The sequence below is a fragment of the Apis dorsata genome, unplaced genomic scaffold (assembly GCF_000469605.1).
Source record: "Apis dorsata unplaced genomic scaffold, Apis dorsata 1.3 scaffold_248, whole genome shotgun sequence".
Taxonomy (NCBI): Eukaryota; Metazoa; Arthropoda; class Insecta; order Hymenoptera; family Apidae; genus Apis; species Apis dorsata.
In genome coordinates, this window is record NW_006263527.1 from 457,747 (window position 1) to 473,356 (window position 15,610).

At 29.8% G+C, this 15,610-nt stretch overlaps 2 protein-coding genes across 3 annotated transcripts in view; one reads left to right on the forward strand and one right to left on the reverse strand.

Annotated features, from left to right (window-relative positions):
• LOC102681241 (G-protein coupled receptor moody-like) overlaps positions 1–7,729 on the reverse strand; it is an 8,453-nt gene extending 724 nt beyond the window's left edge. The window contains exons 1-8 of one of the 2 annotated variants that reach the window (XM_006616034.2): positions 7,311–7,729; positions 2,773–2,907; positions 2,361–2,501; positions 1,960–2,130; positions 1,217–1,344; positions 812–965; positions 474–673; positions 173–361 (exon numbers count right to left, since the gene is read on the reverse strand). In XM_006616034.2, coding sequence (XP_006616097.1) covers positions 173–361; positions 474–673; positions 812–965; positions 1,217–1,344; positions 1,960–2,130; positions 2,361–2,501; positions 2,773–2,907; positions 7,311–7,315 — 1,123 coding nt within the window. In that variant the 5' untranslated portion in view covers positions 7,316–7,729. Of the gene's footprint in view, positions 1–91; positions 362–473; positions 674–811; positions 966–1,216; positions 1,345–1,959; positions 2,131–2,360; positions 2,502–2,772; positions 2,908–7,310 lie in introns of both variants that reach the window. The other variant, XM_006616035.1, reaches the window with a different exon arrangement.
• A 3,496-nt stretch (positions 7,730–11,225) lies between these two features.
• LOC102681990 (G-protein coupled receptor moody-like) overlaps positions 11,226–15,610 on the forward strand; it is a 6,251-nt gene continuing 1,866 nt past the window's right edge. The window contains exons 1-2 of the mRNA XM_006616039.2: positions 11,226–11,648; positions 13,359–13,568. Coding sequence (XP_006616102.1) covers positions 13,359–13,568 — 210 coding nt within the window. The 5' untranslated portion in view covers positions 11,226–11,648. The remainder of the gene's footprint in view (positions 11,649–13,358; positions 13,569–15,610) is intronic.

Below are 15,610 nucleotides of genomic sequence, written 5' to 3' on the forward strand. Positions count from 1 at the left end.
ATATAAGGACGACAAAGAAAAAAAGGCCTGAAACATGCCCGCGGAACCAATCGCATTCTTAGAAAGCAGCGAATTTGTGCCCTTGACTTACGAAGAGAGCGAGGTGTGGTCGCTTAGCTCGCGTTTGGTCAGAGCTTGGTGAGCGTTACCACGCGACGGTGCTCGAAGTTACCTTGGCCGTAGTCCTGCTGGTGATGATGACCCGGTGCGCTGCTTCCGTAGGGTGAAAGGCTCGCCCTTATCCGCGAACATCCTATCACGCCCGCGTACGCTTGCCTGTATTGTTTGTTCATGATCACGTAAATAATCGGGTTCACGCAGGAGGCGAAGTAGAGCAGCAGGTAACCCAAAACGTGAAATTCTGAGAGAAAGAGAAAGAAAAAATAATATAAATAAATGAATATATTATAATATTTCTTTCAATTTTCTTTAGATTCTTTTTTAGGAATAATAAAATTGAAAATTGATTATACCTGGATATTTAACTTCGACGTCGGCAACTTTAACAATAGTGATTGGCAGGTAACAAGCGACGAAGCTGAGAAAAATGGCTAAGACCATTTTCGTGATTCGCCATTCGCTACGCCTCTGTTTGATCTCTCTCGTATCCCTTCCGGGTGTATGAGGGGATTTTATCGTTGGACTCGCGTGTTTTCGCATTCTTATCTCGGATCTGGTCAAGTCAAAGGAGGAATACGAATTTGAAAATATAATTTATTTTTATATATTTTTCATCGATTATTCTTAAGTTAAGAATAGTGTGAACACAAGACAGAAGATATTACGATATTATGTATAGTGTAATATTCACCTGTGTACTACCCAGAATATTTTAGTATAGCATCCGACAATGATCAGGCAGGGTATTACAAAACCTACCACGAAAAGAAACGTTTTCGATGTGTGACCTCTGCTATCCCTTACGATCGAACAAGTTTCTAAATTCGAATCGTAATCGAATCTACCTGCAACGTGAGACAAAAATAAGCTTTTAGTAAGAAAGATGGAATTGTGGATAAAATTTTTTTCTCAAAAAAAAAAAATTTTTTTCAATTATCGATGTATATTTTTTAAATTTTAAATTACAACACAAAAGTTATGTATTTTGGATGCAATCAATTTTAAACTTTTTTTATTTTTCTAAATGATGAACATTCTGTCATTTAAAAAAAAAATCACTTATATTTTATATTATATCCCATGTGTTATATCTTACCCCAAATTCCTAACAGGGTGGGTAATTGCATTCCATAAGAGAAAATCCAACAGAATACAATCATGAAAGCAATCCAATACTTTTTGTAAACTTTGCTGTACAAGCCATTGTGAGCTATCATAATATACCTGAAATAAGAAAAAGTTTTTGAAATTTGTATATATAAAATAATTCATAAATAATCAATATAAAAGATTCAATTGACGAAACAATTCTAATTTCTCTGTCATCAAAAACTGATTCAATTGAATTTATTATTAATTTAATGAAATATGATAAAAAATAACAAGGAACACATTGATACTTTAATAGCATTATAATATTAGATACAAAGAATACAATTTAACTAACTGATCCAACTAATAAGACCAATGTTATATCAGTGGACTATTTTAGAACTAATAAAATGTTAAAGAAAGAACCAAGAAGAATAAAGAAGACGATTTGTTTGTAGAACCATGATTATTGCTTTTTTGAACGGATGATTGAAGAGGACTTGTATACAGGGTGTGCCAGAATCACGTGATACAACGAAACAGGAGATTTACTCTACATGTGAAAATAAACTAAAATTACAAATATAATTTTTTCGTTTGAAGTTATTTGAAATTATTCATTTGTACATAGAATACATAAGAACGAGATAAGAACTAGATCTTTCAGATTTTTTAAACTATTGAAAATATTTCGAAGAAACATAATTATGAAAAGAATGTAAATTGCAATGAAGATATGATTCATACCTGTTGATAGTGATAGCTGCAACGGAGAGAAGGCTTACACCAACGTTTCCATATCTCAAGAAAGGTACAAGGACGCAGAAGAATCGTACGTCTGCCCAACTTGCATCTACGAATCTGATGGAGTCGAAAGGCAATACGAGAAGGCAAAATACGAAGTCTGCTACACAGAGACTGCAATAAGATAGATAAATCAAAATTTTGATTTGGTGTGATTGTATATATATAAAAATATTAATATCATGGATAATATAATTATAGATAAACTATAGACAATAATATTATATTCTAACAAAAATTAAGTTTCATATAAAAGAGATTTTATGTAATTAAGTAAGTTTATGTTATTATTTTTTGTTATTTGTATTTATGTTATTATTATGTTATTAATTTTATATTATTACCTTATAATAAAAGCTGCTGCAACATTGCGAACTTTGGGATATTTGCACAATGCAATGATTGTTAATAAATTACCAATAAGGCCAGTGATCATAATTAATATTGCAATTACAGCTGCAAATGCTCTCAGCGGTTTGGAAAATCTATAAATAAATATAGTATCTTGTTTTAATAAACTAATGATTTATTGAATTATATTTTATAGATTACATATATATTACATATAATTATAATTGATATGAATTATATGATATATTTTATTATTATTATTCTTAAATATTAAAGAAAATAAATAAATCTGTAAGTAAAAATTGCATTGCATAAGTTGATAAAAAAAAATTGAATAAATTTCATTTTTATACATAACTGTTTATTAATTGTTTTTAAGATTTTATTGATAAAAATTTTTGTTACCTTGATATTTCGCTATCGATTATTGCGCTTTCTGTTCTATTTTCAGAACGTAACAACCACGCAAAATTATCCATTTCGAAAATTTTCACTTTGTTCCAAGTGAAAGATTTATTCGATTTTGACCACGTCCGAGGACTAAAACAAATAATAATAAAAAAAAAATGAGACGTTCTTATGAAAAAAAAATTTCATTTAAATTGATTTTATGAAAATAATTTTACTTATCTTAGAATTACTATTTTTACGAAATGAAAAATATACATGTTTTTTAATAAATTTGTTATATAATAATATAGTAGAAAAAATAAATTATTTTCTGAATAACGAAAGAAATATATTCGTGCCAATATAATTTTGCTTTATAATTTTTTCACGCGCTATTATAAACGTGGAACGTGAATTCCCACGAAGAGGAAACCGCGACCTAAACTTTTGGCATGATCTGCAATGCATGACGTAAAGCGGAAGTCACGACGCTGCTTTGAAACAATTTCCTGAATCGAATCAAAATCTGTTCGATAAAACGATTTAATTCGATTTTGATCTATTTACACAATTATTGCGCAGGAAATTTAATCAACAGTTCGTGGAAAATTATGAGAAATCATCAATTTTGAAAAATTAAAATTTATCACGAAATAATTTTATTTTTTAAACATATACATTGATGCATTTACAAAGTATTATAAACATCAGGTATCGACATTTCTCTAAGATATAAAATATATTTTTTTAATAATAAGATTCATCGATAATTAATAAATTTAAAAATCTCTCTCTCTCTCTTTTTTTTTTAAATTAACATATAAAACATATGTATTTGTCAACGTACACCTTGTGTACATCTAGAATGATTAGCACAATATTTAGATATGGTAGGTCATGCAATATCGATAAAGAAACCATGGACTGGTTCAGACTTCGCTGGATTTAGTAAACTAGGGTCAAGCTGCGGTGCATTAACCTCGATTGAGCTTAATTAAGAGAAATTAACGGACACCCGGTACTAGGCGCCCTTTGTAACAAAAAACTCGTCAAAATTGATGGCAGACATGGGAACCAACAACGGATAATATCTTCTCATTGTTCTATCTTGTCTTTTCACGCTAAACCTTTACCTCTTTTTTACGATATAAATAATTTTTTCAACAGCATGCTTGTTTCGAAATAATTTCGAAAGTAAGTAAAATCGTTTTATTTCATTTTTTATACTGTGCATAAAATTTTTAATTAACAAAGCGTATAAAATATATTTTACAAGAAAACTGCAATCTTCTCTTATTCTTCTAATCTTCTCAATATTATAAGAAACTTGTGTGTTAGTTCCAGAATTATTTATTTGAAAATATTTAAAATTATATATAATTTCACAAATTGGTACGCAAAATATATTTATTAAGTCATAAGCATATTTATCCAACACAAAACATCGATATTTTGTACGCCAATTTTTCTGTTCGTTTCGAATCAACCCTCGAAATATCATAGAATACATTAATGCTCTATTACATCAGTTCGATAACATATTTTAATTCAAAGAACAAAGAACGAATAAATTTGTATTCGTTAAACTCGTATGCACGAACCTTCGCATATTCGATCGTGTCGTAAGGAGGAAATTGCTCGAGCTTCTTTTTCAGCTCCATCTATTTCTATCTCACCGATGCGTTCAACTCGAGCTACCGGCAAGAGTAAGAGATGATGGTGTACGTATTTCTCGTATTTCACTGGTACACCTTGACGCGTGACAAAACCGCGGCAAAGACGTCACGTTGTCTTTCATAGAATCGGCGGTGAACCGGCTGACGTCACCAAATGATTTCCAAGTTAATCACGCAGCGAATGGCAATGAATGAGTCAACTTGACTCACGGTGAAAGTGTCTAAGGACCCGACGAGTCGCGGGACGATCGGCACGCGTGCTGCGCTCATGCAAATCGGCTGATTATCTTGTTTATTGCCGATGTACTTTTACTCCGGGGCGATGACTGCTTCCATTCATGGCAAGACTGGATTTCGGGATGAATAATGCGTCTGGTGTGAATAAGATACGATGTATGATTTGTTAAATGATTGTTTTCGAGTACATCTCGAGTGTGAATCGATCGGTAACTGATAAAAAAATTTATTCGTCATGATGAAGCTATATTGTTCCTTAACTAAGATTGGAACTAAGATTTATCTCAAAATGTTATATACGCAGATGGTTAAAATTAAAGTACCATTATGGAGGTAATTAGATATGTATGTTTCTATCTAGATAAAAAGTAATATTAATTTTAATAAAAGTCAATTGACAACTCGGTTTGTTAAATAAAATCTTGTGTTAAACAAATTGAATGAGTTTTCAGAATTATGCGATGTTTGATATAGTTAGACATAGTTGATGAAATTGAAATAGTTTGATGAAATTGAAAAGAAATAAGAAATATGAGGGTAAGATTCGAAAGAAATTAAAAATAGAAATAGGGATTAGTTAAACTCAAAGATTTCAGAGAAAACATACACAGTGACTCAGGATTGGTAGAACGCGTTTCGCTTGTTTTAAGGATAGGAAAAAAAAATATTCACAGCGTGTTATGATATGAAAATAAAAAGAAATGGAAACCGCAAGAATTACGAAAGAGGAAAAATAATCAAGAAGGATAACGTGATTAAACACATTCTAAGAAATATGTTCAAAGTCAGAGGTGAACACTTGGTTTGTGGTAAAAGAAACCGGAGAAGGAAACAATTGTTACACGTTATTGAGACAGTGATCGTATTCTTAGCTGTGTATTAATATTGTTAAAGCACTGATACAGAATGCAAATTGAAATTTACGAGCGCTCGTATTTCGAGAGTAACACGTGAGTGCTCTCATACGTGTGCATCGAGTTCAGGGAAAGCTCACCCACGCGAAAGAAACCAGGTAAACAATACATTTAATATCAAAACAAGTTTTTAATAATCGATATCTTAAACTTTTATAATTATAAATGAGTGAAGTGTGATTTTCAAATGAACCATTTAGATATTTCAATAATATTTAAATAATTAATCTCAAACTTTTGAAGTGAATATGTATGATTATCTTCAAATTCGATCAATTTATAGTTTTATCTTCGTACTTTATCAAAAGTAAAGAAAAGAATTGAATTATATTTCAAAAATTCAAACTAAGTTACATGTAATAAGAATGTTACGTAACGTGCTATATCAACTATTATAGATACAAGTTAAATACATGTACCTTACGAACAAAAAAGATAATAATTTAATTAGAAATATAAACGTTTAGTAAATGTTTCATTTATGAATGTAACTTAACCAATTTATATCATATTTTTTTTTTTACATGTAAAATAAAATTAATGCATATCTATATCAATCGTTATCAATTTATAATTTATTATTTTACCAAACTTAATGGCGATGACGTAAAAGTGCAAGGGGTTAATGTATCGAGACAATAAGAACAAGGTTAGAAAATGGAACAGATGCTCATTGCAATTGAGGATTCATGCTAGTTTCCAAGAATTCTAGATTGCTTTTAATTGAACACTATCGCTGTTAAGTGGCGGTGTTGGTTAAAATTTTTCGCATCTATATGTCGATAATTACTATGAGCGAAATGCTTTCTAAACGAGAGATGCAAATGTATCTAATATGCCTTCGAAAACATTATAAATATTCCATAATGGGATTTGCTAAATACAAGCAAAACAGACTTATGCAAATCAACGGATGGATAATAAATTTGAAGAAGTTGAATATAATTTCTCCATCATTTCGAATAATAATGAAAACGATTTGTAAAAGTAACAAGAATTAAAAATCTTCATATTTTTTTTTAAATTTAAATTTTCAAAATTGAATAAGAATCTAATTAATTCTAGGAAAATGAGAAACAATGATGAAAGAAGAATATTAAAAAGAATCCTGAACAATTTCATAACTACAATTATTAAATCACAATACAACAATGGATATCGATTGAATAATAACACAACAAATATCGTGTCAACGCACGTTACACCTCAATGGGATAAGTTCGAAGCTACGATCGAGTCGTGACACATTCGAAACCCGCCCACAGTACACCACGTGCTATACCACTTCGTCTGTGGAGCTACAGAGCCGCGATTAGGGAGACAGTGACAAAGAAATGGCACGAAAAAGGAGGAGAAAGATACACTGGCAACATGCGTATCGCGTATTGTAGTGGCCTTTTTTTCATTTCAAAAAAGGTTGGTAAGGCTGTAAGGAAACCCATGCGTCTGTTTTTTTGCCTCGATCTTGGCATTGGTCCTCAAAATGACGCACATGTCTCGAGACCGATTGCCGTTCGCTTCGTCAACAACTCTCTTCGCCAACTATCGTTTCTCACGTCAACTTGTTCGAACGACACTTGAACGACACTTGAAAATTGCACTCGACCGTCATTCTCATATTTTTCTCGATAAAAATACAAGGAGGGAAGTTATAGGATCGACGAGGATGCAAAAACAAAAAAAAAAAGAGAGAGAGAAAAACACGCGAGTTTCGATTCTGACTCACCGCATTAATTCCTTTCACGAATCATCCGTCATAGCTAATGATTGACGTCCGAAAAATACATCAGGAAAATTGATTCCTCTTGCATCTCGAGCAATACAATGTTGAAAAGAAAGTATAGTTTCACGTAGTTTTATCCAGAGAAATTCATTAATTAATAACGTAACGTCAACGTAAGATCAATCACTTATAATCAAGATACTTTTCTTTGCTCACTTTTTTTACGATATATCAAATTAATACGATGGCTAGTACGAAGCGTTACTCGGAGGAATAATTTGCGATTTCTAGGAATGTGTGACACATCTTTATCGATAGAGATCTAGAGAACGGAAATCGATTGTCACGATAACTGAAAGCGACGGAGCGACGTACAATCGGCCTGTTCGTCACCGTCACCGCGGATAGACTGCTTACCATGGTAGATACGGGCCCAAAGAAGTTGAGAGGAGTGAGAGAGAGAGAGAGAGAGAAGGAGGGAAGGAGGATCGGACTTAGGCGAATGACGACAAGCATAAATGCAGGCTGCGTGTTGACATGTAATGTAATCATATATGAGGAAAGAGAAAAATCCAGTGTTTATTTATTTTTTTTTTTTCTTTAAAAACATCTCTAATATATTTTTAAGTATTTTTATTTCTAATGGGAAAAAGTATAATTTTTTTTTTTTTTAAGAAAGAAAGAAAAAAAAACTTTGAACTGTCCATAAACTTTTATTACAGAATAAAATTAGACTTTCAAAGGATTATCGATAAGTGATTTTTCGCAATTTCATTAATATAAATTATTTTTGTTAGATAACTTAAATAAAAAATAGATATTTAAAAAACCAATGATATAACTATTAAAATAAAATTTCCTTCCTGAGGCTTATTTAAAATAATCGCTTTCTTTATATTAACGAATTAAATCAAAATTATATTAAAATTATATAATTAACTTTGTAGATTATTATAGAAGCGTTGTTAATTTAAAATCGACAATATTCCTTTTACTTCTAATAAACGAGTTTTTCTCCAAAACCCGCATCCGGGTGCCAGGAACCAAAGTCACATTAATTCGTCGAGATAGATCGAAAGATCGATCGTATCTACGAATTTTTATCGATTAAAATTTTCGCGGTCGTGTGCATCGATTATTTGAATTTATTACGGTTTAACGTGGTCGACACACGGAAAATTAAACCGATTTAGGTCGAAGTTTTTATAGAAAGGGGACTGAACGAGCGGTCCCTTGACAATAAATCGTCAAACGTTTGCTTTTTATTAGAGATGGGGGTGTAACTCTAAGGCTTAATCTGGGGCAATATGTACTCGCTCCCAACGAGTAATAATACGAACGACAACACTTTAACGATGATAGTATCTACTTCAATCCGATCGCACTTTAAACGATCATCGATCTGAATCACAATTTCTACGAACGTCATATTCGAGGAAACGCGTCGTTTAACGGGAAAGTATCTGCTTTCTAATTTGTACAATGAATTGTAAATTCTTTACGAGATATTTTAACGCGATAATTAAATTGGATTAAATCAAAAAGAAAGGGAAAAGTTTTTATGAATGCTTTTTAACGTAACGAGTATAATATTATATTATTCTTATAGTAATAATAATAAAACTCGTCGAGTTATTATTACTCCAAAACTATTTATTTATGCATAATCGTCTTGCGATTAACTCGACATTTTACCAAGATTATTCAATCTCATTAAGACTTTGCTTAAAAATTAGTTGCAACCATCCTCCAACCAAGTACGTATAATATTTTCGGTTTAGACCGAATTAAATTAACCCCCTATCCTGAAAATCACTTGTGTGTCACATATACGGGACACTTCCGATTTAATTGATTAATTACATTTACCGATCGAGCGCCCTCCCCGCCAAGGAGGAAGAAAAAAAGAAAAAGAAATAAAAGGAGAGGAGAACGGTGGCACTTCCGATTTTATTAGGGGCGCGGTACCTCCTCTTCCGTTGCGAACTCGCTCGAAGACCCAACCGCTTTTTATCCCCCTTTCCACGATGCTACCACCGCTAGCCCCGGTAAACGAAATGTAATTATTTTTAAAAAGGATGTAGGGATCGCGGGTATGTGTGTGTGTGTGTGTGTGTGTGTGTGCGTCGTGTTTTCAAGCGGATGGAACGCGTGCGTTCAAATAAAGCGTAGGTGCTTTAAAAGTAAGCATCGGGGATACGGAGATGCGCGACGTTTCTATAAATCATTCCTCGCACGATGTACACCTACATCGAGAAGCTTTCATGCGGATAAAGATTGCGTGATTTGTAATGTTGGGCCGGGCCGGAAGTCTCCTTGGAAAAAGAGGGACCGAGGGATTTACGCGGAATTTTAAGAAGACCGCACCGCGTGCTTTTTCTCCTTTTCCTTGGAACGAATGATTTTACGTAATTTTACTTGAATATTTATTTTTAATTTTACTTTTTGATTTTCTTAATTTTTCAATTTCTTTTTTTTAAGTAAAAGAATTTGAATAATGATTTTTTTGTAATTTATTAGTTTTTCATTGCTTGGAACGAACGATTTTATGTAATTTTATTTGAATATTTATTTTTATTTATTAACTTTGTTTTTTTATATTCTTAATTTTTCAATTTTTTTTTTAAATGAAGGGAGAAAGATTGTATTTTTTTTTTATAATTTGGAAAATTTGTTCTTTTTCTAATTTTTATCGAAATTTTTTTTATTCTCATTTTTAAAAATTAAATTTTTCTAGATTATTAAAAGATACAAGCGAAATCACTTCACTTCAACTTCGAAGCGATAATTCTTTCACGTTTCATCGTATATATAAATTAGGTCTTGTAAATCAGATGATCTAAGATAATTTGATAATGACTATTATATTTTACAAGTAAAATATAATAAAGGTTTATATTAAGCTACGAAAATGAAAGAAATTTTTGCTTAAATCTATGAATATTTTGTGATAGCATAATTGCGATTACCGAGACTCGTAATACATCTTGTTAAGAATCGACGCCTCCACGTTGTGGTTAAACGTCGTTTGTCCAACGAGTTCACTGATTTCACTGTTGATGTCTTACCGCCCTCGGATTTGTTAACAGCTCGAGATTGAAAGAGACCGCTGTAATTCACGAAGAAATCTTGTTAAATAGATTCTATTTATATTAACGATTGTAATCTTTACTACCTTTCATTCCATTGGTTTATTTTTAAATAATTAAATATAAATGATTAGAAACAGATTCGAACTGAGTGTACGAAATAATAGAAATAAGTTTACATTTATATTATTTAAAAGAATATTTTTTACAAACAGATTATTGCATCGAAAGATTGATTATATCCAAAAGTGTAATTTTCACTTTCAACACCGTTCGATCGAACAAATTATTATATGTTCTCCAATATGTTTCTCTTAAAGTTTTACTCTTAAATCGATAAGTGTTTTCATAGAGAAAGAGAAAGAGAAAGAGAGAGAAACAGAGTTGAAGTGTTTTAAATAATTTTGCCAATTCTACTTAATCGATAGAAACAAAATATTGAGCACGCTTCAGTATTAAATGTCGATCATTCATCAAGCATAGTTCACTTTGCATATACACTTCATCGCGTAAACTTACGAGATTCTCTCGAAACTCGCTAAAATAGAATTTCACATGGTGGAATAGATGTTCCTCTTGTTCGTGAAGGACACTAACCTCACGCCTGCGCTTTATTACGATCCAGAAAGCTCATCTCTGGAAGCAAATTCGATGATTCAGTTAATCGGTTAGTCGCTTTCCGAATTCCGCAATAGATACGGATTTCTATCACGATTTTTTTTTTTGCAGTGAAAAACTTTCCGGTGGAATTTTAATCGTGAAAATAAAACACATTAAATTTTTCGATATCGAATCTCTTTAATTCTTCATCGTTTTTATGATACATCTAATTCTTTTTACACGCTAGGAATCGTTTGTATATTTATTTTCTTTTCTCAAAAAAATCACATGAAATGTAACGTAATATACAGTGTATATGAATCAATGAAAGACTTATTTGATTTAAACAAATAATTCGCTCGTGTTTTAAATATTCGTTATATATTTTTATCGATATTTATGATAAAAAAAAAAAGTGAAAAATTCAGAAATTTTTTTAAGAAAAGCGAGAAAATGAAATTCCATTGATAAAGAAGATCTAGACGGAATCTAAGTGAAATTAATCGTGAGAGATAAGATGATAATAAAATAAAAAAGGGAAAGAAGATTATTAAAATGTAATTCGTTATAAAAGTGTCTTCTTTTGTTCGTGGCAACAAATGATTCGCATCAATGAATTCAGAACCAATGACAACGTCAACTTTCTACGAAGGTAAGCTCTCTTCCTGTTGGTTCTAGGTAAGGATTCGTGTGAAAGGAAGGATTGTGCTGATGATAAGAGCTCACGTTAGTTAAAACAGCTGACAAAACACGAATTCGTTGGTTCGTTTATCGTGAAATTTTGTAACATTGCACTGAATAATAAGGAATTATAATTTTCATTTGAATAATTGAATAATCGAAAAAATATGTATACTATGAATCCATTATTATTATTTTTTATTTGATTAAAATTAAAAATTAAAAATTAAAAATTAAAAATTAAAAAATTAAGTTTATATCAAATTCTTATATTTCATATTATATTTTTTCCTTATTATCTAAACACAGTAAAAAAAAAAGAAGAAAATCATATTAATTATTTAAAATAATTAAGTTGAGACTTAAAAGAATAGTTGTACATCGATTATCTCTTATTAAACATAGTTTCTTTGATATGTACGAAGATTTTAAAGACATTCTCTTTTGAACTCTGCGATCCCTTAAGAACACAAATTGAACGGAAGGTAAAATCAGATTGTAAAGTTTACTCTTAGGTTGAAAGAGTTTACCGTTTCGTGTGGCGAAAATAGATTTCTCTTCGATACTCAATGTGGAGAAGAAGAAACGAAAGAACTTTGTTATATTTTTTCGGAAATTAAGAAAAAAAAAATCATGTCGAAAAAAGAAGAAAGTAAATAAATGATCAGAGAAAAGAAAGAAAGAGCATTTTTCTAGATGAAATTAAATGATTTTAATTCACGTATTAAATAGCTAACGTAAAATCACTTTTAAATATAATGTTTAAATATTTTGGTAACATAAATAAATTTTAAATTTTAAACGAATTACAATATATATAATTATGACTCGATTATTTTACGTAAAATTGTAAAATTATAAACGTGTATTAATTGAACATTTGAGTTGAATAATAAAACTACTTAAAGATATGCGAATTAAATGGGTGTGTCATGAACAAATAGGTATGTTTCGCAAATAATATACTATATCGGATTTCACATCCTGTATACACATGCACATTCGATCTTGTCATCATTGTGGGAGCGGTTCTGCTTTTGCTAATTATACTATCACTTATCAAATTGATATTAAAAATACAGGGTGTGAAATATATTTGTCAGGTGTTTCCTTAATTATTATAGAGAAGCAAACAAACACAAAAATTGATGGTTGAACACTTGTTTATTGTTGTTTTCGTTAAATGAAACGAGATGGTGATGTGATTACAGAACAGAAATATTTCTATTACTTTTTTTCATTTAACTTCAATTCAACTTTTCTTTTTGTATAACAATTTTTCTAAATTTTTATTTTCGTCTGTAAAAGATTTATTCCACAAACACAATTAACATCCTGGAGGTATATATATTTATATTATTATATAAAAAAAAAATATTAATTTTTTATTCTGCATTTCGTTTTCGATAAAATTAAATTTTAAAATTCACGATTTCTCGATCTGCATATCGTTGATCTTCACGTTCCTTTAAGTATTAAAAAATTTTTTTAATTTTTATCAACATATCATTATTACATTACACTCTATTAAATTTCCCATATATTTCATAAACACATGTGTGAAACTTGTTTTTTTTAACTCAATAAAAAAAATTCTCTTCTTATCCGTGATGGTGGCTTACAAGCGTCCAGTTTTTACGCTCCTGTGCAAAACGACACCTGTCTACCATGCTGTCTGCAGATGGAGTATTGGATGGCGAGCAACGAGACCGGTCACAATGGTAGAGAGGAGACAATCCAGGAGGTCCTCACAGATCCAGGATCGGCGGTACTGTTCGTCGGATATCCACGATGGCTTTTGCACTTTGCTGCCGGTTGTTGCATACTTTTCATGCTTATTGGCATCCCCGGCAATCTCTTCACAATCGTCGCTCTTTTTCGCACCAAAAAGGTCAGGGTTTGTACTCTTCCATTTTCTGATTTAGATTAAGAGATTCTCATTTTTTCTAGTTTATTAAAATTATTATTTTAATTTTGTATAAAAATGTTTTTTTTCAAATTTTTTTCCTTCTTGCAAACTTTATTAACAACTTTAACTTTAAACTAACTTTATTAACAAAACAGAGAATTTCTCGTAATTTAAACAATATAATGAAAAATTATTTAATTTTTGCTTTTATTGTATATATATTGTTAAGTAACAAAATTATCGATAGAATCTCCTTCTAATTTTTCTCATTTAGTAATATTTTTTAATATTTTTAATAACGAATACTTGATTCCAATTTTATTCTAAAAATATGATATCATTCTAAAAATATTATATCATATTTACAATATGATTTAATTATAATTCAATATAATATAATAATTTGACTAAATTATTTGTTGTTTTTTTTTAAAATTAGGAATATCTTTATTTGAAAAAGAAAAGAGGAAAAAAATCAGGTTTATCATTCGTTATTAAATTATTATTCAATGAAATATTTATATCTACTAGATAGGAAAATATTTGCAATAAAATGTTTCATCAATTTCTCGTTCTATTGTAAGAGTAAAAAATTTAGTACGATAATATAGTGGCAAATATAAATATATGACGAAACTAAAAATTCCAAATGATGAATTTTTTACAGAGCACGTTACGGTTACTCAAATTTCTACTATTCCACTTAATACTATTCTATCCTAGTTGCAGATTAAATTCATAGTAAGTAGTTCACCTCGAATCTCATTTAAGACAGTCTAAAAAAATAAAATAATATAAAAAATAAAATACAAAAAAATTATAATCTCAATTGGAAAAAAATAAATATAGATCAATAATTTATTTTTATAATTTATTTCGTTAAAAGTCAATATCAATTTTGTCAAAATCAAAAATATCTGCACATTTTTAATAGTTGTAAAAAATTGAAATCTGTCGTTTAGACGAATTAGATAATTACAGTATCAATATTACGATAAGATAATAAATATAAACATGACACATATGATAAAATAAAATAACTTACTCAATGAATAAATTCATTCATAGTATTCTCTTTTTTTAAATACATCATAAAAAAAATTAATTTACTTTCCTTTAAATTGCATTTTTTTTTATGCATTTTGATATTATAAAAAAAAATTTACAAAGTTTGCAGAAAGTTTACGAACCGTGGGAAACTTAATACAAAATTCACGAAATTTACGTACGTTTATGTTTTCGACACGAGTCGTCGAAACGTGTCAAATTTATAGATATATACGGATTATATATCCATATGTTTATAAACTCGGATATATGTCTGTCGAGAAAGTATATTTACAAAAGTGTTTCAATCGTCAAATAAAAGGTTGCCACACCGCGATAATTTCTCATTCGCTCTTCGACGCGCGTACAAGTATGTACTCTTCTTCGAGTTTCCTGAACTTGCAGTACTGTGCAAAAATATTAAGAGGCCCGCGCACGATTGATAATATCGTTAATCCTTTGCATTCGAAAATTTTTTTAAAGTGCATTTTTTATTCGCATAAAAGTTTTTGTAAAATTAATATTATTAATCGTGCATTGTTTTTTTTTAATTGAAAATATCGTTGTAAAATAATATCGGGAATATTATTGTAAGAGATAATTTTTTTTTTCATCGAAAATATCGTTGTAAAATAATATCGGGAATATAATTGTAGGAGGTAATTTTATTATAGAATTTTAGATTTTTTTTAAAATGAAATGCATTTGTTACAAGCATAATGAAAGTTTTTGTAAAATTAATATTATTAATCGTACATTATTTTTTTTTTTCATCGAAAATATCGTTTTAAAATAATATCGGAAATATTATTATTGGAAATAATTTTTTTTTTCATCGAAAATGTCGTTGTAAAATAATATCGGGAATATAATTATAGGAGATAATTTTACTATAGAATTTTAGATTTTTTTTTAAAATAAAATGCATTTATTATAAACATAATGAAAGTTTTTATAAAATTAATATTATTAATCGT